The following is a 24978-nucleotide window of genomic DNA, read 5'->3' on the forward strand; positions in this document are numbered from 1 at the left end:
GCACCCTATGCTCCTCAACATTCGGCTGAAACAAAAGACGTATAGTAAACATTGTATACCAGCAATTTGAAAGATACACAACCCGTCTACAACTAAGGTCTTCTCTAAGAAATTCTCGGTCTCTTTGCAGAAACTACAACACCCGCCAAGGCGCGCTTGCGGCACTTCTCTGCGTTTTCCTGACTATTTGTTACCGCTACCACAACGGAAGGTTCAGGACTCGGAGCCCGTGTTCCAGCGATGGCTTCATACACTGAATCGAAGTCTGCACCGAGCATTTGACGTTGGATGGTCAAATCCCCCAAAGCCGCCAACATCTGAAGACCCTGAGTCTGTCGCTGCTTGTACTTACCATGCGCAACCATGCTTTCGGATTTTTGGATCTGGGAACCGTTTTTATCAGCAGGAGGAATACAGAAACGAAATAGGGCGCTTGAAGACATACTTGTAATGTATAAGGTCGACCAAACTTGCTCGTTTCCCACTTGACACCATACTTAGCAGCCGAAACCGCAGTGAGCTGTTTCTCTACATGAGCACGAACAGCGGCCGTTGCCGTTACACTATGGAAGGGAGTGTTGGTAGTGAAAAACGCCTTCACGCTAGTGCACTCGTAGCATCTGCCGCACCCAAATGACAGTAATTGAGCGGGAATTTGCTCCGTAGGCTTTTTTGGCATCAGTCTCTGAGCAAACAGCTTCAGTACCTCAGCGCAGAACGCGGAAAATTGTGGTGCCGCGACATGGGTCTTCCAAGCTTTCATTCGGGAGTGAGACCAGTAACCAATGGGACGAGCTCCTCCATGATATACATGTCGTCTTTGTCGTCTTTCGCAATGAGCTCGTTCAAGACGCTCGTGCTCAGAAATCTCCAACGCCAACGTCATAGGCGAAATTCAGAAGGTCGATGACAGATGGACGACGAGAAGACCACTTCGGTATGCGGTGATCCCGGACGACTCGTTCGATACATTGAGCGACTATCGCAGAAATAGCGTCCCGGGCGGCCGCGTCGCTTAGAGTTGGGAGTACACGGCTATACAGACAACGTGCTAGAGATTTGATTGGCTGAATACTTTCTTTAGCTAAAATTTCGAAGCGCTCTTTTGTCAAACTGAAGCGAATTGGGTTAATCTCCAATACTGTTCAATATAACGGAAAATCCCTACAGCTGCGTCAGAAACTCATGGCTGGCTTGTAGTAGCGCCAGGGCCATGGATTCAGATACTTTTTCTCTGATCAAGAATTTCGCAAACGGCGTTCTCGAAGAAACTTTTGAAAAGCGGCCTGAGGTCAGGGTTTGCTTCGATGACTTTCGTCATATCAGGGACGAGGGCTTCGTAGAACTTCCAAGCTTCCCGCCCTTTTCCGGATTGCATGCGATTGAAGATGACGGTACATTGGTCGGTATTGGCGGTATCGATACATAACTGAACAAGCTCTATGGTAAGGGCCGGGTCACCACTGAACTTTGCCTCGGAGTAGCCTGCACAACAGCTTGGGCACGTCGTCCTCGTCACGGGGGTCGTATGGTTTCTGGGGGTATGCGGAGGTTTTGTCTACGACGTGTCGTACACATAACGATATCACTTCTGTTGCTTCAAGCGTTGAGATGCCAGCCTTCTCCCAGTTGAGAGCCTTGATAAAAGGGAACCAGAACTTTTTCTCGTGTGGTTGATTCCGAAGTTGTGGCAAGAGTCTAAAACAAGCTATCTCAGTCCTAGGGCTGACGAGACAGTAGAAATAAATCGTAACTGACATATCGCGAAAGAAGTTGATGTCATGTTTTTTGACAACACCTGTCAACCACTCCACCTCGTCAGGTTGAAGCAGTTTGAGGTTGGATAAGATGAATCCGTTCTGAATCTTGTGCCAAGCAGTTACAGCAGCGACACCCTTCTTTCCCTTTGCCGCGGCAGAGATCTTCTCAAGGAGAGCTCCTCGGGTCAGGTTAGAACTAGAGTGCTCGACTACTTTGGAAAAGCTAAAGTTGAAATGTTAAACGAATCAAGATGTCACAGTTGTATACGGCGTACATTTCCTTCAGCGACTCCCATTGGGCAGGGAACGCCCGATAGACTGAAGCGAATCCTTCGGGGTCGAGGAGGGCGTCAGTATGCGTCGTCAGATTGCACACTTGGCCTACGCGAAGGAAAGTAGAGACATCTTTCCACCTAATCGACAGCTCAACAGAGACTTTGACGGCTGTTTTAAGATCACTGATGTGTTTCTGGCGGTCCTTCTTGGGATAAGTAACTTCCATATGACGTCTGGTCTCCAGAGGCTAAACTAGCGGCTCGGTTGGTGCAAGAACGAACAAGGCCGGCGAGCAGCTGCTTCTCTTTGTCACTGGAGGAGCGGCTCTGAGATACTTGCAGAGCATGGCAAGCGTAATGTAAGACATCGCCCGTGACGGCCTTCACATCAGATGTGATTGGTATTATAAGCAGAACTGTTCGATTCCACACTGTAGATCACGGAAATCAGCGAGAGAAATTGGGATGAGGATAAGCACTCACAATGGACCAACTCTCCGCACTATTGAGGTCCTGGTCAAGGCACTGCAAAATTCAAGCAAAAAAAAAGAACATACGTGTCCATCTTCATAGTAAAACTTCTTCTGGTCTGGTTTGCCACTGTCAAGCTTCCCATTCACAATGTTGGCCTCGTCTAAGTCGAGTTTCGGGAGGCTAACAGGCATGCCGTCCAAATCAACCACTGCTTTAACCTCAATTGAGTAGCCTTCTTCTTCTGCGTCCTCCATACTATAGTTCTCTGCCTCCTCGTCGCTGTTGCCAGGACCGTCATCACCAAAAACGTCGTAATCGAAACCGTAGTCGCCGTATCTGTAACCGTAACCGCGTTGCCGATGTTCTGTCATCATATCACCCGTTACCTTGTAACAGACATTTGTGAGATACAGTTTGAAACCAAGTTGTTTTCCTAAAACTTGCATGAAGGTAAACAATGCGCGATCCCCCCCGGTCAGCAACTTGGAGGCTGCAGCTGCCTCTGTAGCGGGGAACTTGTGGTGCTCCTGGAAGACGCATGCGCGTACGAGTTTTGTCGGCTTCATGAAAACCTGCTTAATCTCTTGCTGGGCCTTTTGGGAAGAGGGTGTATTCCGAGCAGTTTGGTAGAACGCGTCCTTGAACGCGTCAACCTTGGTCTGTTTGGCGAGTCAACGCCACCAGACTGTTTTTCAAGAGAATTCACGCGTACCGTGGCCTTGGTTGACATGCTGTTGGTGTGGCTGATTGGTCGTAGCGACCGTAGGTTGGGCTTGGGGCATCCTGGGCTATAATCAGCATAGGACGACAGGGGGAAAAAATCGACGCGTCCTCGCCGTACTTTTAAACTATAGCTCTTCGACAAGTTTGAAAATGAAATAGCAATAAAAACCAGTACAAGGAAGCCTCAGGAGGTTGAATCCTTTTGACGAAGACGTATCGAAGAGAGAGAGCACGTCCGTCGGAGGTCAAAATTTTAACCACGCCCGGGGCAACGCAACGTGCACGGGCCAGCCTCAAGACTGGACTGTCGATAGACAGACGAAAAGGCATTTTCGTGGATAATAACCAGGCTGCTGCCAAGTTAGTAACACAACGCTTGGACCCCCGGCAATCAAAATGTTAGCCGACCAGTGTCCTCACCTCAGTTGAAGAGCATTCATTCTCCGTCATTTCAATGCTAAACGGCTTTAGAGAAAAATCAGAAATGTATCCACATATACATACATTATATGGAATGTTAAATGAGAAAAAATAGCGATCATCTGATGAAAAGATGGTCAATAGTGCAGATAACCAATACCGAGGTCCTTGGGACGACCGAAATCGCGACTGTGCATTCTGATTTCCCATGTGCATTTCACGATGGCGGCGCTATTCCGCTCGTTACCTCGTACAGCCCGTCTATTTGCCTTTTGCTCAGCTTTTCACTCCAAAAACGCATAATGGGCTCCCACTCGTCCTTCGATGACGGCATCCCAGATCTCCTCCCATCTAGTTTCTCATCACCGACAGATTGATACGCTCTCCTGAGTGCAACCATGGCATCACGAGGTAAAGATGGCTCGGCTGGTGAGGCGCGGTGGACGACAAGTATAGGTGTCGGAGACAGTTCTTCTATCGTAGGATACGAGAGAAGTGGACCACCTACAGACACTATCGAGCCGAATTTTCTTTTCTGTTCCTTCCACCACCTCAACCCAAATTCCGCCGCGACGCTTCCGCCCTGGGCGAATCCAAAAAGATGCAACCTGTCTTCTCGCCAGGCACAGTCCTCTACCAAATGCCGCAGGACCTGTTTCATCAGATCCAGTGCGGGGGTAGGGTTGGGATAGCGAATGAGCTCGCCGAGCGGGTCGAAGGAATCGTACCATTGAAAGGCTTCCTCGTACAGGTACGGGATCTGGTCCGGCGCTCTGAGGGCGAGGATAGCGGTCTGCGGTAGTTTTAGCTGACGACCGAGATTTGAAAAGGGCTTGTGGGTATCCCCCAGGCCATGAAGGAGAATGAGTAAGTTCTCGTCGGTACCGTCGTCGCTAGGGCAGTAGAAGAAGGGAACTGATATCCTGGAAGACTTGGGAGAGGGCTTCGCCCGAGGAAGCGCACTGGTTTCATGTTCTCTGATGTGTACGTTTGACATGCCAGTAGTACAGTTAGTTATCAGCCTGTAGCGACCGAGCTGAAGCGGTGATCGTGGTGATCGTCACAAATGATTTGATGTGATCGAGATATTTGGTTGCATCCGGAACAAGAACCGGGAATTTCCGGGAAATAATTCTGACGACTTGGGATTTATTATCCTGCAACGTTTGTCTCAAATATGTGGGATTTCGCTGGTATATATGCTCCTGATCTTCTGCATATTTTATCTCCTTCCCAGCGGCTGTAGCGATGAAACCAAGGGCAGACTGTGCAATTGATGGCAACTGTTTACCCCTGTTTTGCTGCGAGCGGCAGAGTAATGCCGAAACTAAACAATAGGACCAGAACAAAGGACTGGCCCTGGTCCGAAACGAAGATAAGAGCAAGGCGGCTACAGTGCGCCGCCCTCATTGTACCCTCATTTTTATTAACTGTTCACTCCTTGTTTGTTCTGCACGTCTTTCTTGGGCTCTTACCACCATGTTCTCCTCTACCCGTTCCTTGCCTCGCTCTCAGCACACACCTGGGCATTCTAAAAAATCCTCCATTGCTCCATCGCTTTCAAGCACCATGAATTGGCTCTCTCGTAGCTCTTCCTCTGTCTCTGTCAGCCAGACTGCCCGGCACAAGTCAGCTTCCCGTTCCATAGAAGTACTGTCGCCCAGATATGGATCACTGGGCGCAGGCGCGACAGTCGTCCGGACCCCCGACGAAGCATTGAAGGACTCGGGTGTACGTCTGACATATGAAGAAGACAGCTCACCCACAGAGGAGACTTACCATGGCTATATCCTCGATGAGAAACCGGAGGATATTCATAGGCCTCTTCCCCCACCGCCGCCGCCTCTGCCGTTTGAAATGGAATCTGACGATGAGGTTGAACTTGTCGACTCAGATGATGATGATGAGCGCATTCGAGTGGCACCACCGAGACCGACGCGTGCTCTGCCGCCATGCCCTACAATTTCCCAGTCGCAACCAGCAAAGGCGCCGTCATATACGGCTAGCTCCGATTCTCTTCCACCACCTCCCTTTCGCGCCATTCTTCTATCCGACGCGCCAAATTCTACCGTTGACCGGTCGAAAGTCATTATTACCCTTGAAACATGCACACATACCCACAAAACCACATTTGATACCCTCACATCTCAACCTTCACATTTGTCTGATTTCTTAGCGGGCTTGTTCCCCCGCGCAAGAAATATGTCCGATGCATCATCTGTCTACTCAACAAATAGTGATGACATGCAAGCATGTCGAACACCTTTGCAATTGGCCCCCACCGCCTTTTCGCACAGTCCTTTCCATCTTTGTGTTTTCCTTGACCGGCCAAGCGAATCGTAAGTCCCACTGTTTAATTCCTTATATGCCAAATTCTGAATCAACTTCCATAGATATCCTCATATCCTGGCCTACCTTCGTTGCCATCCCCAATATCCCCGTCTTCCTCGTCTCGATATTGGAGCCCTATTAGACCTGCGAGATGAAGCTACATTCCTCGGGCTGACAGGTCTTCAGGCACTCTGTGCGGAGGAGATCCGACGTCTCGCTACCATTGCACCATCCGTGCACAGCATGCGAGCGTCGGTGCACAGTAACCTCCTCGAGCGTACTGGGCGTGAAATGCAGCGACCTGGACCAGGGACAGGGACGGCCCGCGACACAGAGAAGAGTTTATCTGACGGTGGAGTTGGCTACCGCTCTCCACCTACACCTCAGTCGTGGACGAAGAGCCGCACTCGCGAGTCCACGTCAACAAGTAGTCGTCGGTCACCAGCTGGCTGGCTATAACCAGACACATTTATTTTCAGATCGTGGTTTTTATTTATCTTTCTCTTTTGGTGGCTCATGATCATGTACCTTACTGCTCTTGACTGCTCTGGAATGCGTCACTGTATCATAATCTTTAATTCACGACCATGTATCCATAAGTACATAGCATATGCCTATTAGTCTGTCATTACCGTATAAAAGCAACATTACCACGCCGCTGTTCATGTCTGCCTTATCACAGCTCAACCGCTGTTACGAGTTCGGCGATCAAAGCGTCTTGCATGTTCCAGGTCAGTGTCGCCCTGTCACTACGTACATTCATGATGCCATACAATGAGAACGTGCTCACCAAGGTGACGTTCTGTGTCGCAGTATGAAAAATTTCCAGGAGAATCAGAGAGACGTCGAGGCCCCTCAGGCACTAGATTTAGGGCGGACAAAACAACTATGTAGTAAGTAAATAATGAGCTGAGTTAAATCGGAACATGGTGCATTCATTACTAGCTTTCTATTTTTTTTCCAGTGCACCTGAACGATCGAGTTAACGTTGCAATGATCGAAAGAAGCGTACACATTTGGTTTCCATGGCTTTTAACGGCCGTGAATCGTTCAATGTACTGAACAGATGACGCTGGCATGGGAGATTAACGTTATGAATTGTACCAGAAGTCAGTGAGAGACCTGGAACGACATTTATTGCTCTAGCTTCAGATACGAAATTTTCGAGCCTAGTTCTAGCCGCCCATACGTTATGGTGGTACCGTACAAGCCAGTACTCGATAGTGAGTACTTTTCTGTTAACTCGTTAAATTGTTTATGTGGCGTAACATACAAAGAAGATCGACGGAGATAGATAGAGGAGGCATCAGACGTTGAACAACTTGAAGGGTCGTAAAAAGCCAAGAAATTAGTTGTTGTATTTCTGTGGCGCTAGTTCCGCACCTTACTACAAGAAGGAGAGAATTGTCCTATCTTGTGCTCGGAACAAAGGGGTGTTTCGAGCCTCCTGTTGGTCCGGGACTCGAACCGGAGCCGACACGCGAAAAACTGTGATCAAATCATGAGGTTATATTGCGCATACCAACATGAAATACCGAGCCACTAACACCGCTTAATGGCCCTTGAGAAGCTTCGTAGAGAGAAATGTTAGAAAAATGGCGTCCAGCACGATAGGGAGTGAAGGAATGGCTCGAAGAGAACGGCATGGTAGCTAAATGGGGCTAGACCGCAGACCATAGTAGGCGAGGCCGGCAACGCCCCATGATCGTAGAGTGATCGCCACTTTAGTCTCCCATGACTTCTTCATTTATGCTTGGTTTCACACCGTCCCTCATCCCCCCCTTCGCTTTAGACTACTATGTCAGTGATAACTTCCTCATCTTCAAGCATCATCGAGCGCAGCGTCCGTTTTGACGACGAATGCGTCCTTATTCCTCAGGGCCCATCCAAGAAGCCAGGCCTGGTGGTTATTAAATCATATATCCTCCCCTGGTGGAAGCGTAAAGCTTCAACACATAATCGGGGCGTCGGAGCGAAGGAAAGCGAGAATATCTCACCGCCTGATGTTAAAGAACATATAACGCTCAAAATTCCTTTACCGAGGTCCGTTATAGACATTTGCAGCCTGTTTATCAGATCCTGAAAGATGTGTTAGTTTCCTGACCAAAACTCTACCGTCGCCTCATTACACGCATGCGGAACCTCTATCACCTTGCCTTGTGCATCGCGAACAACGGTCCGCGTCGACGCACTCATCTCCGACTATTCACCATGCAATACCCGCCGCGCTCACTCGCACGGCTTCGCTTCCTATGACTGACCATAATGGAAAACCCGTTACCACTGTGCCATTGCGCGCATGTTGTCCCAATTGTTTCCACACAACGGAGCAGTCTTTGCAAGAAGGTGACCGGTGGAAGGAAAAATTCACACGCGGTGCCAGAAGACTGAGGCGTGCGAGCATAGATTATTCACCTTCTACTGCGTCTGCCTCTACATCATCAGAGATGAATCTGAGCCTTGAGGCGGCGGAGGAAGCCTTGTTTCACCCACAGAGACATTCTGCATCGACAACGGAGGAGGCCTTTAAATTGAAGCCTGTCGCAGAGCCAGAGACACTGTCTGGTCTGATATCTATCGTCTCTATACCCACGAGCCCACCTATTGTCGAGGAAGAAGAGGAGTTCCAGGCTGCCACAAGCTGCAGTCTAGCCCATAGATGATGGAGACGCCACCTTCTTTGATACAACTCAGACGCTGCGGCGTCTTCGAGGACCGTTGTTGATGGGCATGACTCTACTGGGATTTCCCCGTGGATAGTCCGTTGTTGTAGTATGTACAATAGCATGTACTCCCACGTAGGTAGCGCCGAGGCTATATACCTTGTCTGAGTTGCTTGAACATATACAGATCGGATGTTCTACGGGACAGGAACTAACTTGTCGCCAAAAACCGTAGTCAGTAATGTAGCCATGTGCATTATCTCTTTGGTGCCCAGAGATCATACAACTCCTTGTCTGCAGGATCGAAACATGTCAAAAGCGCTGGATCTGAGCGAACCAGAACCCTCCTAGTGGGAGTCCCCATGTGAAAGGATGAACGCGAGGCTTCCCGTGTGAGACGGCTGCTTATGCCAGAGTCGGAGAATGCGGTGGAAAGCGAGGGGCCGTTTTGAGCCTGCTTTACCAAGGTCATTTGGAGATTAAAAGTTCCAGTGAATATTCTCTCACCTCATTTTGAGAAGAGACGTTCCTTGCGCGGAGGGTAGAGTCTGGAGTGGCTGGTTCGTCTGGTTGTTGCTTAGTTACGCAACAGTATAAGAACGGTAGCAACGTACTCGAGAAGGGTGGAGGGGGAGACGAAGAAAGACCAGGTGAAGGCGAAGCAGACATCACAGCGCGTCGACAGCCTACAATCCAGAAAAGAATAAAACAAGGTTGCGAACCAGGGCAACAAAGCCGGCCGAAAATGGGTAAAGAGCGTGACACAATCCTCGTGATTTTGTCACGCTCGTGAAGTCAGTTTCTCCACCTTTACCTTTAACCACCACCTCCTCATATTCTCCAGCTATGAATCTCTTCAAAAACCGTATGTATCATGATTCATCGGGACTGAATGACACTGATATCGTCCTGTAGTGCTGGGACGGGTCTGGCGTTCGTATTTCATCAAGTCACATAATTGATACTGGCCACTGACTCTGAACTCTTTTAGACGATCCTAACGCTGCCGAAGGTACGTCAAACATGCTCTGCCACTATATTATTACAAACATGCCGTCGCAGTCGTGAAGATCTCGTCAGGCCAGCTCTATCTCATCCGACCAGGCAGCATACGCTCATCTCGCGAATGCATGTACGACTCAGTGCTGTTTCTGGCGCTCTCTATTTTTAATCAAAACTTGAACAGATATAATGATGCCATGGCGACTATTCGCCGCATTCCAAGTGCTGAACATAATTTCCATCTAGTGATCACCAGGGTATATGAAGAGGGAGATCAGGAGCTGCTAGAAGATGAAGACGAAAGTGCGCCATTGCTGCCGTGTCTCTGTTTCTCGGAAACTGATTTCCGACTTTTACAGCTGATGAAGAACGCTCTTTTCTCATCGGAGATGAACTAGAGTTTCGCTCGGGAGAGACCGATGGCGAACCTACGTTTATCTGGAGGGACCTCGAAGGAGACGTAGACGAGTTCTACGAATATGTGGCTACGAACACGAATGCCCCGATGAAGGTGTTCTTTGAGACATGCATGTATCGGGCCATGTATGAGCGAAAGTATAAAGTCAACGGGGACAACATCTCAGAGAAGGAACTAGAGGAGTTCATATGGAAGTAAGCGCTCTCAAAGAGTCCTGTTATCCGTCGGTTCAATCTCATTTTGTTTCACATAGGCCAAAGTCGAAGGCACCTGCTTCAAAGAAGCATGAGACACACGACAATTCCCCTGCGACTTCTACACCCGTTGTCTCCCAGGCAATCGCTAAGGGCAAAGCGAAGGCCGACGCCGTTAGCAAGGAGCCTACTACCACGCTTTTCTCCTCCGAGGCTGAGTTGTGGTTGTGGTGTCCTGATGAAGTCCAAGATGACGGTACTATTGGGGTGTTCTTTAATCAGGGGATCGTCATTGCCGAAATCATTCAACGCAAAGGCCAATACAAGTTTTGGTTGACGGCCAAGACAGACGATGACATTCTCCTCGCCCATGAAATTTCTGCAGATATGAACCATAGATCGTCGACAAAGATGTTTTCTCTTACTTGGAATCATTGGGATGGCGAGGAGTCTTCAAGCTGGCTGGTCAAGTTCCCTCCCGATCCGGAGCTTTATAATACTTTCCTCGAGCTATTCCTTCAGGCACTCTGGGAAACTAAATTCCAGAGCCCATTCTCAAAACAGAAGGTGCGAGACTTGCGGATGCTCAGTTGTATATTAACTCACAAGTCGTTATTAGGCGGAAGATCAAAGGTACATCTTTAGTGCCGACGAAGACGTTGTCATGATCGACATTGAAGATGAAGAGGACGAAGAGGAAGAGGTATTGTCTGAACTAGAGCCTGAAGATGGTTTGACTTGCTACTTTTGTCGTCTGCGGTATATTTTTACTTATCATCCTTCTAGACTACGGATCTGAAGGCGAAGAAGAAGAGGATGATGTACCTTCTGAACTCCCAGGCGAGAAGAACTCGATGCTCATGGTCGGATACAAAGGAGACCGTTCGTACGTCTTGCGAGGCAACAAGATTGGGGTCTTCAACCATACTGCCGACCACAATGTGAAATATCATCTATCGATTGGCAATATAAGTACCACGGGGGGGAAGGCGTTTACACCTAAACATGTCAGTGATATTTTGGTATACATGCTCACATGTCTGATGGTCTCGAAGGTTATGCTCCACGAACAAGACTCGAAGATGATTCTGATGAATCCTGCGGACCCCAATTCCTTGTACAACATGGACATTGAGCGCGGCAAAGTCGTGGAAGAGTGGAAGATTCACGACGACGTCACAGTTTCCCACATCGCCCCCGATAGCAAATTCGCTCAGACTACTCACGAGCAAACACTTGTGGGTGCGTCGCACAATGCGCTGTTCCGCATCGATCCTCGAGTTTCTGGCAAAAAGTTGGTCGACAGTCAGTATAAGCAGTATGCGGGGAAGAACAAGTTCTCAGGCGTCGCCACGACCGCGGCAGGGAAGATTGCGGTTGCAAGCGAGAAGGGTGATATACGGCTCTTTGATTCGATCGGAAAGAACGCGAAGACGGCACTGCCTCCGCTGGGTGACCCTATCCTTGGTATTGATGTGACGGCCGACGGACGGTGGATTGTGGCGACGACGAAGACATATTTGTTGTTAATTGATACGCTTATCGGGGAGGGGAGATGGCAGGGTAGCCTCGGGTTTGATCGGAGTTTCCCCGCAACCTCCAAGCCGATACCTAGACGGCTCCAGCTGAGGAGCGAGCATGTGGCCTATATGAACCATGACGTTTCGTTCACGCCGGCGAGGTAGGCTCGTTCCGCTATTCGTGTCGGCACAACTAACAGGCTGTAGGTTCAACCAGGGCGAGGGACAGTCCGAAAACGCGATCGTGACTTCGACTGGACAGTACATTGTTGCATGGGACTTTTCAAAAGTCAAGAAAGGCATGCTGGATAGATACGAGATCAAGAAGTACGAAGACTTGGTGGTGCAAGACAACTTTAAGTTTGGCGACGATAAGGAGATTGTAAGGACCGGATTTTGTTTCAGTGCATGTGTGTGGCGTACTGATTTGATTTCATTGTAGATTGTGGCGTTACAGAATAACGTGCTAGCTGTGAACAAGAAGAGCCTGAGAAAGCCTACTCGGTACTCGTTATCCGGACAAGTGGCCAGTGCGCGAGGACATTCGAACATTGTCAATGCTCCGTACTGAACGCAAAGTCGGACGACTTACGATGTTATGGATTCTTTTTGTTCGCGTTATGATTTGTTATCTTTTACATCATTACATGTTTTCCCCTTGGATATCCTATATAGTAGTAAACGGTTTCGCAGCGAATGATTTAACATGTATCTCGACAGAGTATTACTAGCCTGTACTAATGATACAGTAGATCATTATCGGCTCTGCGGCAGTAGGTGTGAAGGAGTCTGAAGCTAAGGATGGTGAGTTGTGGGCACGAAGGGGAAAGAAGCCACTCGACGCACAATATCCTTCGCTACTTCTGAAAAATCTTGGGGAAATTGCCATCCCTTGCGTCTACATAGCGGCCGATTCCCAGATGCCAACAAATGCGGGGAATGAGCAGAGTCATGCCGAGGCCTATTGTCGCCCATAACATTGGGCTCCAATTCCAGACGTCCCACTTTTGGTCACCGAGAGACCATAGGGTCAAGTAGAGATGCATCAAGTCGCCGATTAATAGTGGGCAGAGGAGGGCAAAGGTGAACTTTTCCTGGAGAGCTGGGAGAGCATGGAGGTGCTTCCGTACGGCAGAGAGCAGGAAGAAGTTGATGACGCCGACCAACGCGCAAACGTGGGCGAGCTGGATGACGGTGACGAGACTGGCGCGCGGTAGGACGTCTGGCGGTGGCGAATCTGAAGGCCAGGCTGCTTGGCCATCATGAGTCTAGATGGTACCTCTGAGTTGAGTGGACCGTGCAGGAAGGAATGAAGCTCACGCTCTTCGGGTCACTGTTAGATTGCAAGTCAGCGATGAGAAATGGAGCGAGAAAAGACCATACGCCAATGCTCCAAAGAAACCTAGGATGCAGAGAGTGGGCTCATAGGCTGCAAATATAAAATAATAAAAATCGGGGAGGGCAGACTTTGGAGGCATTAGCAAGGGGGGAAATGAGCGACGAGGGAGAAGGGGGAATATGTACAAGGGACTTGGTGGAGAAAGATAAAGAAGAAGACGCCCTTGATTGTGCTTGCTTCGGCTCAACGGGACGCTCGAAAGCGACAGGCCAAATTGAAAGGGCAGCCCTCCCAGAAGATCACCGAACGCGCATGGGGTTGTCAAAAGCTGAGCCCCACGTAATCGCCGAATGTCATCAGATCAACCCCGGGCGCCGTCCCTGGCCTGCCCTCATGTGCCGTTATTTAGCCAAGCCAATCTCACAATCTTCCGGCTTTTCATCTTACATCCCAGGTCCTCTTGAAATACCAAGGTGGCCTACTTCTACTTATTGTAGGATGCACCTAATGGTGAGGACCGAGATCACCGATGAGGATTATAATGCTCAACTGATGGATCGTCGGTCCCAGGAGCGTTGAGCTTCGCTTTCTTCTGACATTAATATTTTTTTTTGCGGCGTTATGTATGTACATGTATATATAAAAACATCCTGAAAAACAACCTTTTTGTCGTTGTACCGAGGTTCTGCTGGGAGAAACCCTCATTCACGCCAGGTTGTTGGGAAACGTCAGGAAGCGGAGTGACATGAGGCATTGCAGATCCCGTTCAGAAAAACGTTATTGCGGCGGCGTTTTGTGAAATTGAACCTTGGTACCTTTGTGGCCTGAGAGTGCACATAGGACTGGGTGATTAATTCAACCATCAACCGCATGCTGGCGAGTTGAAAATTAGCGTGCCGATAATTCTTCATTTTATGACGCATGTGCGTCCTATGTGATTCCGAATTGCCGGACCGTGTGCCGGATGTTTGCTTCGACCTATTGCCATGAGTCAGACTGGGAACAAGACGCCCAGGGATTTGTCGCCTGTCCCTACGATTGCCTCAATAGACCGTCCACCTGACGAACATGAGGGCATCCCTGTTTCAAAGATATACAAGCCGTATTCAATCCATGTCGTCGCCCTCCTCATCCCAGCTTCCATCTTCGGCCTCCTTGCGAGACTCGGATTGGAGGCACTCGCCACATATGATGGCCAGAGCATCTTTCTATTGGCATACCCTCAAGCCGTCGGCTGCCTCATTATGGGTTTTGCCGTCCATCTGAAGGCACCCTTTGGCCAATTGTAAGTCGACCTCTAAATTTGCCTTTCGTGGCTCATCTCTTGGTAGTTATGGACCACTGTATACTGCAGTGACCACAGGTGGGCCCCAGCGGTCTTCATTTACACCTGTTCTGACATCCAGACAGGCTTCTGTGGCTCGCTGACTACATTTTCCAGTTGGCAAGTCGACATATTTGAGTCATGGCTCAACTCGTCAGACTACCACAGAGGTGGTCTTCGTGATGTGCGTCTTTCTGTTGGTTCTCGCTATATGCTTGTAGTGAAATTACCACCAGTTCATCGATGGCGTCGGCAAGACAGCCTTTACGCTCTCCATCTCGCTCGCTTCTCTTTCCTTCGGGTCCTCTATCGCAAAGCTCATAGCGCCACGCCTCCCAAAGATTCCTCCACCAACCTTCCCTATCCGTTATTCCATTTCTGCCTTGTGTATCCTCATCTACGCTGCCACGTTCCCGCTGTACTTTCGGCTCGACCCCGATTTCAGACACCAAGCCATCTCGGCCTTGCTCTTCGCCTTTCCCGGCGCCCTCACCCGCTACGTTCTATCGACGCAGCTCAACCCCTTACTGTCATCCTTCCCCGTGGGCACCTTCGCCGCAAATTCGCTTGCGACAGCGTTCCTAGCCGTCTTTCATGTGCTGCAAAGAAAGACACCGAGCATTCCGTGGTCTGCCTGCTCTACCCTGCAGGGCCTGTCTGATGGCTATTGTGGGTGTTTATCAACCGTCAGTACGTTTGCGGTAGAGGTGAAGACCCTGAAGCGTTGGTCCAACGTGCGGTATGTCTTGGCTAGCTGGGTAACTGCTCAGCTACTCTTACTCGTTATCATCGGTCCGGCTTTGCTTTCGCAGAGTGTATCGGAACGGACGATGTGTTCCTTTGATCCTTGAATGCCACACTTTTTCTCATAATTGAGTACTAGACGGCATCTAGAGCACCCGCCCTGATGTCACTCACGTATACTTCTGTCATTATTAACGTGGGCGGAATTCTCAAGGTTCAGAGACATTCAATTGGAAAGAATCAAAGACCTCGGGTCCGGATACAATCGCCGGTTGTGTGAGTTAGTGAGTTGTGCGGTCGGACCAAGTCTACCCGCTCTAGGACGAATCTATTGTCTTTCTCAGGCGTTCTAACTATAAAGGTTTTAGGTTAACGCCGCCTTTTGTTATCTGCCAACTCCACGAGCGCTTCAAGATGAAGAGTTGATCGGAGTACCGGGATGAGATACGCTCTCCACCAAATATATTGCTTAGTGAGTGACCATGGTCTAGATACCGTCGTGAAAGACTCCTTCACATGTCACCCACTAGGCTGTCCATTTCTCGTCGTATACCTGCGACAAAAACTCTTAAAAAGACCATGCGCAGTTCATGTCCGACATCTTGTTCCGCGCGGCTCTTGGGGACACCAGCACCGAAGGAACTTTGATAAGTGAACGACCCGATTAATCTCAGCAAAGGGACAATTGGAGAAAAAATTCTAGGATGATGGTGAGACTGGACCCGGCATTCCGTGAAGGAGCGAGATTGATATTTCTTCTATGTGGAACAGGGAAATAGACGTGTGTCAATTTTGTTGTCTGGGATTCTGTGAGTCTGGATGAATGACGAGAGGCTTGCTATTGGTACGCCACTGCTATGCTGGAGGCGTAGTCTTCTGGCCACGTACCTCGAACCCTGGCGACAGGTCAAGAGGTTGAACCTCGGGAGAAAGTGTCGTCTTTGTGGTTATTGAGAAAAACTACATATGAAGTGCTTCAATATATGACAATATGTTCTAGTCTCAGCATTAATTAATGTTCCGGCGCGAAGACGGCTGCCCTGATCAATAATGGACCACCTTCTCCAGAACAGAGGTCCAGCCCTGATAATTATAACCAGGGCAAGACCCTGACTCAGTGGTCATGCTTCGCGGGCTGGAGGGTTAACGTCAACTGCTGAAAATTGAAAGGGTAGTAAAAGTCTTGGTCTAACGTTAGATATATGCATAGCTCAATCAGACTTCTAACACACTAAGATGATTTGAACTTGATTCTATTTCTTAGTTCTCTCCTTCTGTGTTTAATAGATCAAAGTATCGGCAATTATGTACCCAATCAATCTCTTAGTTTCCAGCACAGTCTTCTAAGGCTGCCGCGGTCGGTATCTCGTTATTAAGTACTCTGGGGCTCATCGACTTGATGATTCTACTCCGGCCCGGTGTACGCAGTAGCACTAAGAAATTCTCCCAAGCCTTCGTGGTCAGCATTCCTAGAAAGCAAACCGTCGACGAAAGATTAGTATTAGAAACGAGAATCAGGCAAATCAGAATGTTCTTTACATATAAGGAGACTCTTCCCTCGCACCGATAAGCGACAGTCACACTCCTCATGAAGCCCAGCAGGTAAAAACAGCAGAAAGAATGGCTTGCGGCCAACGTGGAGAGCATCCTGGCCCACAAGCACCGTCTGGGTACAGTATACTGGATTGGCTGCAAGGAAAACAAGAAAAGAGCACCAAGGCCACCGAGGAATTTGCCTGATCGGAGTTTCAATACCTCGTTCCCACTCACAGCGTCCGAGTCGTGCCCTTGTCCCGCAAACGTTCGTTCGTTCCCCTTCCCCTGCTAGATGCCTCGGAACATACAAGTGGACGCCATACCAGCGGATGCAGACATAGAGGAAGAAGAAGACGGTACCGGCGAAGGCGACGAAATCATGGAAGAAGTCGACGACCAAGAGGACGGCTACAGTGAGTATTACTTTCCTTCATTCTTTCCATCCCCCCTTCCATTGGCATTACCATTCCAATGATTAATAGTTTGAAATCTTAATGGCTACTTTTTTTTGTTATGATTCACTTACAGCTTCGTCAACACCCACTTCAACAGTCACTTGGATTAGTTGGTTCTGCTCCCTACCGGGCCACGAGTTTTTCTGTGAAGTTACGGAGGATTTTATAGAGGATGACTTTAATTTGACGGGATTGAATACGATGGTGCCGTTCTGGAAGGAGGCGATGGAGATGGTCCTCGATGTAGAACCGGGTGCGTCGTCATGCTCGGTAACCTTCTTTTTGAGACTTACAGACGGTTCCATAGATGAGGACGCTACTAAAATTCCCGATGTATCGATTGTAGAGTCCTCCGCAGAGATGCTATACGGACTCGTTCATCAACGGTACATCCTGACTCGCGCCGGGCTGCAAGCGATGGTACGATTGAGTCTTTTCACGGAGAGGGTCTCGCGATGATTAACTTACTGTGCTTCCTGAACAGATCGATAAATACGAAAGTAACACTTTTGGGACGTGTCCGCGCGTTTACTGCCGGTCAATGAACGTCGTGCCGTGCGGTCGTTCAGATTTGCCTGGTCTCGACACAGTGAAGCTCTTCTGTCCCAACTGCAACGATATCTACGTGCCCCCAAGTAGCCGTTTCCAAGGCGTCGATGGTAGCCCCCCCCTCTTGGGTTGCAAAATCGTAACTAATCGTTTACTTATCTAGGTGCCTTCTTTGGAACAACCTTCGCGCATCTCTTCTTCCAAAGCTACCGAGAACTTGCCCCTGCACCCTTCTACAAACCCATGTCGTCCGGGAGCTCTTCGGCGTCACCTAAAAGCAGCAATGGTTCGAGTGTTCCGGCGTTTGTGAACCCCAATCCTCATGGTGGACAGAAGCGGGCGGAAGGGAGTGTTTACGTGCCTAAAATCTATGGATTCAAGGTCAGCGAGCGGGCAAAGAGTGGACCGCGTATGAAGTGGCTGCGAATGCGTCCAGAAAGTCCAGAAGAGCTGGATATGGTCGATTGGAGGGGAAGGTGGATAAACGGTGATTATGACGGTGAAGGTGACGAGGATGAAGAGGAAGAAGACAGACAAATGGAAGATTTTGACCCGGTATTTTTCCCTGTTTTAGATTTTGACCTTCCCTTTTCTGAGGCGCTGGCGTTTTCAGGATGCTATAGATGAAGATGATGACGAAGAAGAAGAGGAGGAAGAGGAAGAGCCACCCAGCACGATGCAAGGACAGCAGCGATATGGACGAAGGGTAGCAGACATTATCTCGGCCCAAAGCATGTCACATTCTGCGCGGACTTCTCCCACTTCTAGTGTTGCGCCTCGTACACCGAAAGAGTCACCACGGGTGAACCCATCGTTGTATGTCGCATCGCCACCAATCAGACTAGGGCTTCCTGGAGGGCAGGTGCGCATGGTGCGGCAGTATACTCCTCGTTTGGAGACGCTGCCTCCCACGGCGCAGGTTTGACTGATTCGTTCGGTACATATTTTCTCTTCTTTGTTCTTCCACCATTCTATTTTGTATACACCCGTTTATTCCGCTGCAAGATACCACACGCAATCCTGTAGGCCTCTAAAACGATCAGGAATATCATTTAGCTTCTGCTTCCTTTTTCATCATTTCCCCTTGGGTTCGAGTGTTCATTCCAAAACACGGTTACGGGTCAGGTAGGTGCCATTGCACTCTTTTGGGTAGAGACGTTGACTCAGACTGCTCTCTTCCGCTCGGGGTCCGCATGAACACCAGTACTCTCTAGATCTTCTAGTCGACTCACCGCTCCCTACAGACCACTTCGACGGCATACCAGATTCTGGCAAGCGCATCGCACTCGGAATCAGTTTATCATTTTCAATTTGATGATCGGACCCAGTCCGCAGTCGGATCTAGTCTTATCTGATAAGGCACCACCCGTTTGATAATCTTCTAAACGAATGAACTTGGAATAGGCATTTTGACGGCATAAAAGCTTGACGCGACCATGCTCTTCTTTTCTCACCCCTGCCCCCCAAATGTCTAAGAGAGACGAGCCTGAATCCTCTCGCAAGAGCGTCGCCAGCGATGATCGTGTTTCTCGTGACAATTCGTCTGATGTTGCAGCTCATACTGGTGTCGAGGCTGTCAAGGCTACGCACAAGGTGTATGGCAAGTATTCGAGATGGTGCCTCTTCATCGGGTAGGTCCCTGGGACCCTTGCTGCCAAGAAATTTTAACCGTTGATTCTTTGATGCCCAGTATCGGTTTGGCTTCGTACTATCTACTCCCTCGATGGTCAAACTACGTACTCGTACTTGACGTTCGCAGCCTCAGCCCTCAAGGACCATAATTTGATCAGTACCATCCAGACTGCTCAATCTATCATCAGTTAGGCTCTCTTTTCGTACACGCTGGTAGATACTGACCTTTTTTTTCTTTCAAGTCGCGTGTGGTAAGCCTGTGATCGCAAAAGTAGCAGACGTTTCATCCCGAGGATTTGCCTACGTCTTCGTCTGTGAGTTGACAACAGAATTCTTAACAGAAGCATCTTCTTACATCATGGATTAGTGGTATTCTACATCGTTGGTGCGTATTTTAACTGAAAACGTCTACTGAGTTTGTTTTGAATACTGAGCTCGTAGGGTATATCGTCATTGCTTCGGCCCAAAACATCCAGACTGTTGCGGGAGGGATCGTCCTATACGCCGTGTCCGTGTTTCGTTTTATCCGTATGTGTTCGTTGGCACTAATGATGTCTGCAGTGGGTATACAGGCCTACAACTCCTCACTTCCATCATTATCGCGGATATCACTACGCTTCAATGGCGTGGATTCGCTGTCGGAATGACCTCCTTACCGTTCATCATCAACGCCTTCATTGGAAGTAATGTGAGCACCCAGATTCTCAATGGTGCCGGTTGGCGCTGGGGATGTAAGTCTACCCCGCTTTCAATTGTTACCAGGTCAACTGACAATTTTGTTTCCCGCCAGATGGGATGTTTGCGATTCTCATTCCCGCGTCTCTGTCCCCACTCATTGTCACGCTTGTTTGGGCTGAGCGGAAGGCCAAAAGGTTGGGATTGGTCCCCGAAAAACCCAAGGCTAGTAAAGATTTGGCTTTTTTCAAATCCTTTGCTAACTCTCTGGCTCTCTCTAGTCCGATGAATCTCTCCTACAGCAAACTCTTGAAGTCATGTCCCAACTTGATGTTGTAGGACTGGTGCTCATCGGGACCAGTGTTGCACTTATCTTGCTTCCTTTGACTCTTGCTGAGAATGCTTCTGGAGGATGGAATAATCGTGAGCCCATTTCTATGCTGTCGACGTGATGTTTCTCAAAGAGCTGCAGCTTCTATGATTGCAATGCCCGTCATCGGCTGCCTCCTCTTCCCTGCTGTAGGACCTTGGGAGTTCAAATTTGCAAAATACCCAGTAATCCCATGGCGGTTCGTCACAAATTTCAGCAGCCGTCGGCGCAAGTTTGATTGGTTTCTTTGATTATGTATGTCCTTCCTCGTGCAACTTGATTGTTCGCTCACTATCTGTGCTAGGATTTCGTTCTACCTCACTTACGTCTATTTGTACTCCTTCGTCATCGTCGTTAAGCCATGGTTTATACCTTTCTTCCGAGTGTCCAACTCTAATACGCCTCTACAGGTCGCTTGTCAATGCTACCTACTTCATTCAAACGCAATCCGTCGGCCTAACGTTCTTCGGTATCCTGTGTGGTCTCGCCATGAGGTTCCTACATCGGTACAAGGTGTGCATGCCAACGTTTCGTCTTCTTAGTTTCAATTCATGTCCCAAAGCTTCTCCTTGTCGTTGGTCTCGCTATTCGACTGCTGTGAGTTACTCTTAATGCCAATCCATCTCCAACCACTCATCCGCTTACCCTGACAGCGGAGTTGGTCTCATGATCCACTCCCGTGGCGCGAACGCCTCCGATGTTGAGATTGTTTGGACTCAAATTATCCAGAGCATCGGTGGCAGCATGGCCGCCATTACCATCCAGACAGCCGCTCAAGCCTCTGTCTCCCACAAGGATGTCGCTACCGTCACTGCCATGGTGCTGTTACTCACAGAAATCGGGGGTGCTATCGGAAACGCGGTTGGTAAGTACGACTGCTACCGAAGTGTATCACTAATACTGATACTACTGATCCGGATAGCCGGTGCAATCTGGACGAACCTGATGCCCGGAAAACTGTTGAAATACCTACCAAACATTTCACAGGACGAGCGTGATGCGCTGTATTTCTCTATCACGACTGTGGCTTCCTATGCACGCGGTACGGAAATTCGAGAAGGTGCCGTCTCAGGTATGACAGTTATTCCTCCTGGCTGCATACATACCATCCATGACTGATGTTTCCATTCCAGCTTACGGAGACGTCATGAAAATTATGCTCATCGTGGCCACTGTCATGAGCGTCATTCCTCTCATCATTTCGCTCTTCATGCCTGACTGGCACTTGGGTGAGAAGCAAAATGCTGTAGACGAGGAAGATTTGGCTGGTGAGGTTGACCATAACGCGGCTCAGAGCCGAGCCTGAGGTTCTAATTATAGTTCATAATATGGTAGTCCTATAGTTGGCTATGGTTGTTTACTAATGGAAAATCACGTCTTGAGCTAATTATATCTGGAGGGACGTTAGCAGGCAAATAAGGAGACCTCGCGAAGAAGTGTACAATCAGGTGGAATCATATCAGATAACGATTTTAACGATTTGTTATCTGATAAGGTGCAGGAACTTGGTTGGGGCGCACTAAAACAGACTAGGGCCCGCTTGACGGAACTTCGCGCACTCTGTAACAAATTTGCATCTTTTCAGATCCGGAGCTGGTGAACATTGAACCGTTTGTGCTTAGTTTCATCTTGAAAACGTCATCTAGCATCTATATGTACTAGAATTAAATAAAGCTGGCTGTAGATAGGGTACAAACTGGTCTATATTACAATCGATTGTAACACACGCTCTAAAATTGTGAAATTTACACATCTTTCAATGGAAAACCAACATCTACCCATTCCCGCATTCTCTGGCCATACCGGATGATTACCCAGATCATCCTATGAAAACCAATGAATCAAATCATAACCGAGGGATTAGAAAGAGACTCACACAAACGCAGACCATGCAATAACAGTCGCGATCACGTCAGTAGCAAGTACGCCTATATGTTTAATCGAGGGCAAGATCCCTGATGTCGCAGCAGCAAGCACGATCGCCCTCAACCCTCTTCAAATAGCCGCGAGTCAAAACCTAGCTTGAGCTACAAAAAATATACACCCACGTCGTAGCAGCCATGACCTCTGCGCTCCTCTCATGCACAACATCCACGGTATACGCCGTCGCCGGGGTCAGCACCAGGTCCACTCCGATCCCATTCATGAAAAAGCAAAACAGGTTTAATATCAGCCCAACTTTGCCGTCGACAAAGTGCGTTACGAGTCCGGATATTAGGACTGAGAGAGGGACGGGGAGCATGGCGCCTGGAAGGGCGGCTATAAGGCGTGCTTCGGGCCGCCATATGTCAGTGCCATATTTGACGCGGGAGGCGATCACCACGCGGTCTGAGAGCCAGCCTGCTATGGGGGCGCCGACTGGAGACAGAAGGGTGAGTGAGTAAGCCATGCAGCGGGAGCTGTGGAGAACTGACTTATGTTGCCTAGTCCGCAGGGGATGAAACATGCACCGATGAGAAATTCGTTGGTAATGTTATATTTGACGCCCTGGGTAGTTGATGTGGTGAGTAACTCGCATAAAACGTGGGTGACACTACGCACGATAGTGTAGGCTACGGGCATGAGTAGGACTGGTGAAAAACGTTCAGAACTGCGTCGGGACAGAAAGAGGTAAATCATACCATAATCCGTAATCAGCACAGCTGCTCCAGCGAGTGTCTGAAGTACATTAAAGGACGGATACAAGCGAAATGACAGAACACACTCACAGCAAGCAGGAGGTTTGGACTTCGCAGCATACTCAGAGACGCAAAAGGATTAAGCCATACCCATACCCAGCGCCTCGGAGATTCGCCTTCACGTTCACGAAGCTTGTCGATTCCTCGGGATCCTGGGTGACTTGTCTCTGGGAAGAACAATAACATCGCTAAGAAAGCCAAAAGGCCCCATACGGCGAGAGCAATCTGCGTCCATCTCCATGACGCATAATGCGCGCCCCAGCCTAGTAGAAAGATAAGTACTCCCACTAAAAGACGGCCTAGATCACAACTCACCACCTGCAACGGGTGCCAGTGCCGGTCCCAAAAGGGAAGCCTGCGCAGGAGGGAAGATGAATCAGCGAAAGAGTTCTTTTATTGCTTGCGGGACGGGCATACACCGAAGAAGATACCCATTGCGGTCCCGCGTTGGGTGAGCTTGTAGATATCGCCTATGACTGCAGCGCCAACGGACATGCCTCCGGATGTGCCGAGTGCTTGGATAAGGCGCCATATCATTATTTCTGGGACGCTGTTGGAGAGGGCAACGCCGATGGAGCCGAGGCAGAGGAGAGGGGTGCCTATGAGGTAGACTGGGCGCCGGCCATCTGGGTGAATGGATAGGTTGAGTTGGTAGGATTATAAAGAAGGGGATACGTACAAAAGGAAGAGTAGGTAGCAAATGCCATCGCACCCGTGGCCGACGCAAGGATGGAGAGGCTCACTGCGAAACTGCGCCAGAGTCAGCGGCATGTTCGTCGTTGCTGTAGAATAATACCTACCTGATTATCGGACCCGTTGAATTGAGGTCTACAGCGATTTGGGGTATAGAAGGGACAAAAGTGCCAGAGGCAAACACTGGAGACCGAAAGTTGAGTATTCTGGTTAGCAATAACGGTGTTTGAGGGCTTACTAGGAAGCAAAGCACTCCATGACACCAGTGCTACGATGGTCCTTCTTCCTAGCTGGCGAGAAGCGACTGTACACATCCTCACATTGATCACTGGAGGTCTCCTCAAGGAGAGGAATCGTCTCGGAGGACATGGCAGGAAGCAAACAGAAGGCAGTCAGGGATCATTTGCGCAGTTAGTTAATGATAGGCCTCGGCTTCCAAGCGAAGAACCGACAACAACCATAGCTGTTATACTGAGCACACCAAGTTTCCTAGGCCAGAGACGCGTCGTCCAGTGCCCAAGAGAGATATTTGACGCGTCCAAGTGTCGTCGACATTGGGGAGTGAAATTTCAGGGGGCGATTAGATCAGACAATCTAATCGGAGGAGACGATCTAATCAGAGTGTGGGAAGATTACGCAAGCAACTATACAGCTGCAGCCACCAGAGCACGTGATCATACGAGGGTTAAGCCAAACTTTACAGTCGCTGCCAGACGATATCCTCAAGACGCCGACAAAATGACCCGAACCAGTGAGTACTGGGTATTTTCGATAATTATGTGCTGACCTGGTGAATATAGACCTACGGACTGGTCTCAACAAGGGCCACCCCACAACCCCCATTGAAAAAGCCGTGCGTCCCAGCCAGCGCAAGGGCATCCAATCCGCCAAGACCAAATTTGTGCGGTCTGTTGTTCGTGAGGTTGCTGGATTCTCAGCGTATGAGCGTCGGGTGATGGAGCTGCTGAGGAACTCAAAGGTACGACAACAGTAAAGGCTGCATTGGCAAAGATACTAATCTATTCTTCAGGACAAAAAGGCGAGAAAGTTGACAAAGAAGAGGGTTAGTAATTTTTGGGCTAGTATAGTAACCGCTGACCAACTTTTTCACAGCTCGGTACTCTTTTGCGATCAAAGCGCAAGCTGGAAGAGCTCTCGACGATCATCCAGGAGAGCAGGAGGGCAGGACACTAGAGATATGCA

General features: G+C 49.1%; 13 protein-coding genes across 13 annotated transcripts; 7 read left to right on the plus strand and 6 right to left on the minus strand.

The window, feature by feature from the left end:
- Positions 1-10: 10 nt before the first annotated feature.
- Positions 11-1022, minus strand: EV420DRAFT_468765 (uncharacterized protein). The gene is made up of 2 exons (XM_060482248.1): positions 446-1022; positions 11-383 (listed from the first exon to the last, which is right to left on the minus strand). Exons 1-2 carry the CDS (start codon positions 884-886, stop codon positions 105-107), a joined length of 720 nt encoding a protein of 239 aa, XP_060338739.1. The 5' UTR covers positions 887-1022; the 3' UTR covers positions 11-104.
- A 435-nt stretch (positions 1023-1457) lies between these two features.
- On the minus strand, positions 1458-3239 carry EV420DRAFT_1635717 (uncharacterized protein; the record flags this gene model as incomplete). Its single annotated transcript, XM_060476480.1, has 7 exons — positions 1458-1698; positions 1759-1983; positions 2036-2204; positions 2257-2466; positions 2519-2537; positions 2593-3168; positions 3222-3239. The coding sequence occupies 7 exons, from the start codon at positions 3237-3239 to the stop codon at positions 1458-1460; spliced, it is 1458 nt and encodes a 485-aa protein (XP_060338740.1).
- A 341-nt stretch (positions 3240-3580) lies between these two features.
- EV420DRAFT_1504623 (Alpha/Beta hydrolase protein) lies at positions 3581-4712 on the minus strand. The gene has a single exon (XM_060471255.1). It carries the CDS (start codon positions 4647-4649, stop codon positions 3870-3872), a length of 780 nt encoding a protein of 259 aa, XP_060338741.1. The 5' UTR covers positions 4650-4712; the 3' UTR covers positions 3581-3869.
- Positions 4713-4987: 275 nt separating this feature from the next.
- Positions 4988-6685, plus strand: EV420DRAFT_1504624 (uncharacterized protein). The gene is made up of 2 exons (XM_060471256.1): positions 4988-5991; positions 6046-6685. Exons 1-2 carry the CDS (start codon positions 5132-5134, stop codon positions 6440-6442), a joined length of 1257 nt encoding a protein of 418 aa, XP_060338742.1. The 5' UTR covers positions 4988-5131; the 3' UTR covers positions 6443-6685.
- A 728-nt stretch (positions 6686-7413) lies between these two features.
- On the plus strand, positions 7414-8660 carry EV420DRAFT_468846 (uncharacterized protein). The gene is made up of 2 exons (XM_060482250.1): positions 7414-8026; positions 8079-8660. The coding sequence occupies exons 1-2, from the start codon at positions 7782-7784 to the stop codon at positions 8644-8646; spliced, it is 813 nt and encodes a 270-aa protein (XP_060338743.1). The 5' UTR covers positions 7414-7781; the 3' UTR covers positions 8647-8660.
- A 14-nt stretch (positions 8661-8674) lies between these two features.
- On the minus strand, positions 8675-9363 carry EV420DRAFT_468799 (uncharacterized protein). Its single transcript, XM_060482249.1, has 2 exons — positions 9154-9363; positions 8675-9103 (listed from the first exon to the last, which is right to left on the minus strand). The coding sequence occupies exons 1-2, from the start codon at positions 9313-9315 to the stop codon at positions 8903-8905; spliced, it is 363 nt and encodes a 120-aa protein (XP_060338744.1). The 5' UTR covers positions 9316-9363; the 3' UTR covers positions 8675-8902.
- A 129-nt stretch (positions 9364-9492) lies between these two features.
- On the plus strand, positions 9493-12351 carry EV420DRAFT_1635722 (VID27 cytoplasmic protein-domain-containing protein; the record flags this gene model as incomplete). The annotated part of the gene is made up of 12 exons (XM_060476481.1): positions 9493-9511; positions 9562-9579; positions 9638-9658; positions 9709-9778; positions 9833-9951; positions 10008-10260; positions 10320-10827; positions 10880-10991; positions 11047-11267; positions 11316-11941; positions 11988-12162; positions 12223-12351. The coding sequence occupies 12 exons, from the start codon at positions 9493-9495 to the stop codon at positions 12349-12351; spliced, it is 2271 nt and encodes a 756-aa protein (XP_060338745.1).
- Positions 12352-12637: 286 nt separating this feature from the next.
- On the minus strand, positions 12638-13991 carry EV420DRAFT_1617049 (uncharacterized protein; the record flags this gene model as incomplete). The annotated part of the gene is made up of 3 exons (XM_060475189.1): positions 12638-13029; positions 13159-13246; positions 13980-13991. The coding sequence occupies 3 exons, from the start codon at positions 13989-13991 to the stop codon at positions 12638-12640; spliced, it is 492 nt and encodes a 163-aa protein (XP_060338746.1).
- Positions 13992-14105: 114 nt separating this feature from the next.
- EV420DRAFT_1635724 (CrcB-like protein-domain-containing protein) lies at positions 14106-15294 on the plus strand (the record flags this gene model as incomplete). The annotated part of the gene is made up of 4 exons (XM_060476482.1): positions 14106-14404; positions 14451-14482; positions 14530-14627; positions 14680-15294. 4 exons carry the CDS (start codon positions 14106-14108, stop codon positions 15292-15294), a joined length of 1044 nt encoding a protein of 347 aa, XP_060338747.1.
- Positions 15295-16795: 1501 nt separating this feature from the next.
- Positions 16796-18853, plus strand: EV420DRAFT_1504665 (casein kinase II regulatory subunit-domain-containing protein). The gene is made up of 6 exons (XM_060471257.1): positions 16796-17136; positions 17252-17431; positions 17486-17598; positions 17663-17837; positions 17891-18282; positions 18341-18853. The coding sequence occupies exons 1-6, from the start codon at positions 17016-17018 to the stop codon at positions 18650-18652; spliced, it is 1293 nt and encodes a 430-aa protein (XP_060338748.1). The 5' UTR covers positions 16796-17015; the 3' UTR covers positions 18653-18853.
- A 341-nt stretch (positions 18854-19194) lies between these two features.
- EV420DRAFT_1617052 (drug:h+ antiporter) lies at positions 19195-21710 on the plus strand (the record flags this gene model as incomplete). Its single annotated transcript, XM_060475190.1, has 15 exons — positions 19195-19358; positions 19418-19422; positions 19487-19546; positions 19602-19669; positions 19776-19867; positions 19921-20090; positions 20150-20241; positions 20316-20457; positions 20507-20603; positions 20709-20768; positions 20815-20917; positions 20967-21001; positions 21058-21269; positions 21327-21476; positions 21538-21710. 15 exons carry the CDS (start codon positions 19195-19197, stop codon positions 21708-21710), a joined length of 1623 nt encoding a protein of 540 aa, XP_060338749.1.
- A 228-nt stretch (positions 21711-21938) lies between these two features.
- On the minus strand, positions 21939-24431 carry EV420DRAFT_1504691 (MFS general substrate transporter). Its single transcript, XM_060471258.1, is given in 14 exon segments — positions 21939-22228; positions 22281-22397; positions 22453-22762; positions 22819-22891; positions 22946-22974; positions 23026-23062; positions 23113-23345; positions 23398-23437; positions 23500-23708; positions 23762-23832; positions 23883-23958; positions 24014-24061; positions 24081-24332; positions 24347-24431. The coding sequence occupies 13 exon segments, from the start codon at positions 24142-24144 to the stop codon at positions 22150-22152; spliced, it is 1386 nt and encodes a 461-aa protein (XP_060338750.1). The 5' UTR covers positions 24145-24332; positions 24347-24431; the 3' UTR covers positions 21939-22149.
- An 82-nt stretch (positions 24432-24513) lies between these two features.
- Positions 24514-24969, plus strand: EV420DRAFT_1635728 (60S ribosomal protein L36; the record flags this gene model as incomplete). The annotated part of the gene is made up of 4 exons (XM_060476483.1): positions 24514-24526; positions 24576-24754; positions 24806-24838; positions 24889-24969. 4 exons carry the CDS (start codon positions 24514-24516, stop codon positions 24967-24969), a joined length of 306 nt encoding a protein of 101 aa, XP_060338751.1.
- Between the last annotated feature and the right edge of the window lie 9 nt (positions 24970-24978).

This window comes from Desarmillaria tabescens, assembly GCF_030435595.1.
Source record: "Desarmillaria tabescens strain CCBAS 213 chromosome Unknown EV420scaffold_2, whole genome shotgun sequence".
Classification (NCBI taxonomy): Eukaryota; Fungi; Basidiomycota; class Agaricomycetes; order Agaricales; family Physalacriaceae; genus Desarmillaria; species Desarmillaria tabescens.

Excerpts from the sequence above, each read along its gene's own strand:
- EV420DRAFT_468765 (XM_060482248.1), bottom strand. The coding sequence starts at position 886 with ATGACGTTGGCGTTGGAGATTTCTGAGCACGAGCGTCTTGAACGAGCT. Across the intron at positions 384-445 it reads GTCGACCTTATACATTACAA|ATCCAAAAATCCGAAAGCAT; the intron begins GTATGTCTTCAA and ends AACGGTTCCCAG.
- EV420DRAFT_1504623 (XM_060471255.1), bottom strand. The coding sequence starts at position 4,649 with ATGTCAAACGTACACATCAGAGAACATGAAACCAGTGCGCTTCCTCGG.
- EV420DRAFT_1504624 (XM_060471256.1), top strand. The coding sequence starts at position 5,132 with ATGTTCTCCTCTACCCGTTCCTTGCCTCGCTCTCAGCACACACCTGGG. Across the intron at positions 5,992-6,045 it reads CTTGACCGGCCAAGCGAATC|ATATCCTCATATCCTGGCCT; the intron begins GTAAGTCCCACT and ends CAACTTCCATAG.
- EV420DRAFT_468846 (XM_060482250.1), top strand. The coding sequence starts at position 7,782 with ATGTCAGTGATAACTTCCTCATCTTCAAGCATCATCGAGCGCAGCGTC. Across the intron at positions 8,027-8,078 it reads CTCAAAATTCCTTTACCGAG|TTTCCTGACCAAAACTCTAC; the intron begins GTCCGTTATAGA and ends AAGATGTGTTAG.
- EV420DRAFT_468799 (XM_060482249.1), bottom strand. The coding sequence starts at position 9,315 with ATGTCTGCTTCGCCTTCACCTGGTCTTTCTTCGTCTCCCCCTCCACCC. Across the intron at positions 9,104-9,153 it reads ACGTCTCTTCTCAAAATGAG|CAGGCTCAAAACGGCCCCTC; the intron begins GTGAGAGAATAT and ends ACCTTGGTAAAG.
- EV420DRAFT_1504665 (XM_060471257.1), top strand. The coding sequence starts at position 17,016 with ATGCCTCGGAACATACAAGTGGACGCCATACCAGCGGATGCAGACATA. Across the intron at positions 17,599-17,662 it reads GCGCCGGGCTGCAAGCGATG|ATCGATAAATACGAAAGTAA; the intron begins GTACGATTGAGT and ends CTTCCTGAACAG. Across the intron at positions 18,283-18,340 it reads AAATGGAAGATTTTGACCCG|GATGCTATAGATGAAGATGA; the intron begins GTATTTTTCCCT and ends TGGCGTTTTCAG.
- EV420DRAFT_1504691 (XM_060471258.1), bottom strand. The coding sequence starts at position 24,144 with ATGTCCTCCGAGACGATTCCTCTCCTTGAGGAGACCTCCAGTGATCAA. Across the intron at positions 22,398-22,452 it reads GAGGTCATGGCTGCTACGAC|AGGGTTGAGGGCGATCGTGC; the intron begins GTGGGTGTATAT and ends GGCTATTTGAAG. Across the intron at positions 22,229-22,280 it reads ATTGCATGGTCTGCGTTTGT|GATGATCTGGGTAATCATCC; the intron begins GTGAGTCTCTTT and ends TGGTTTTCATAG.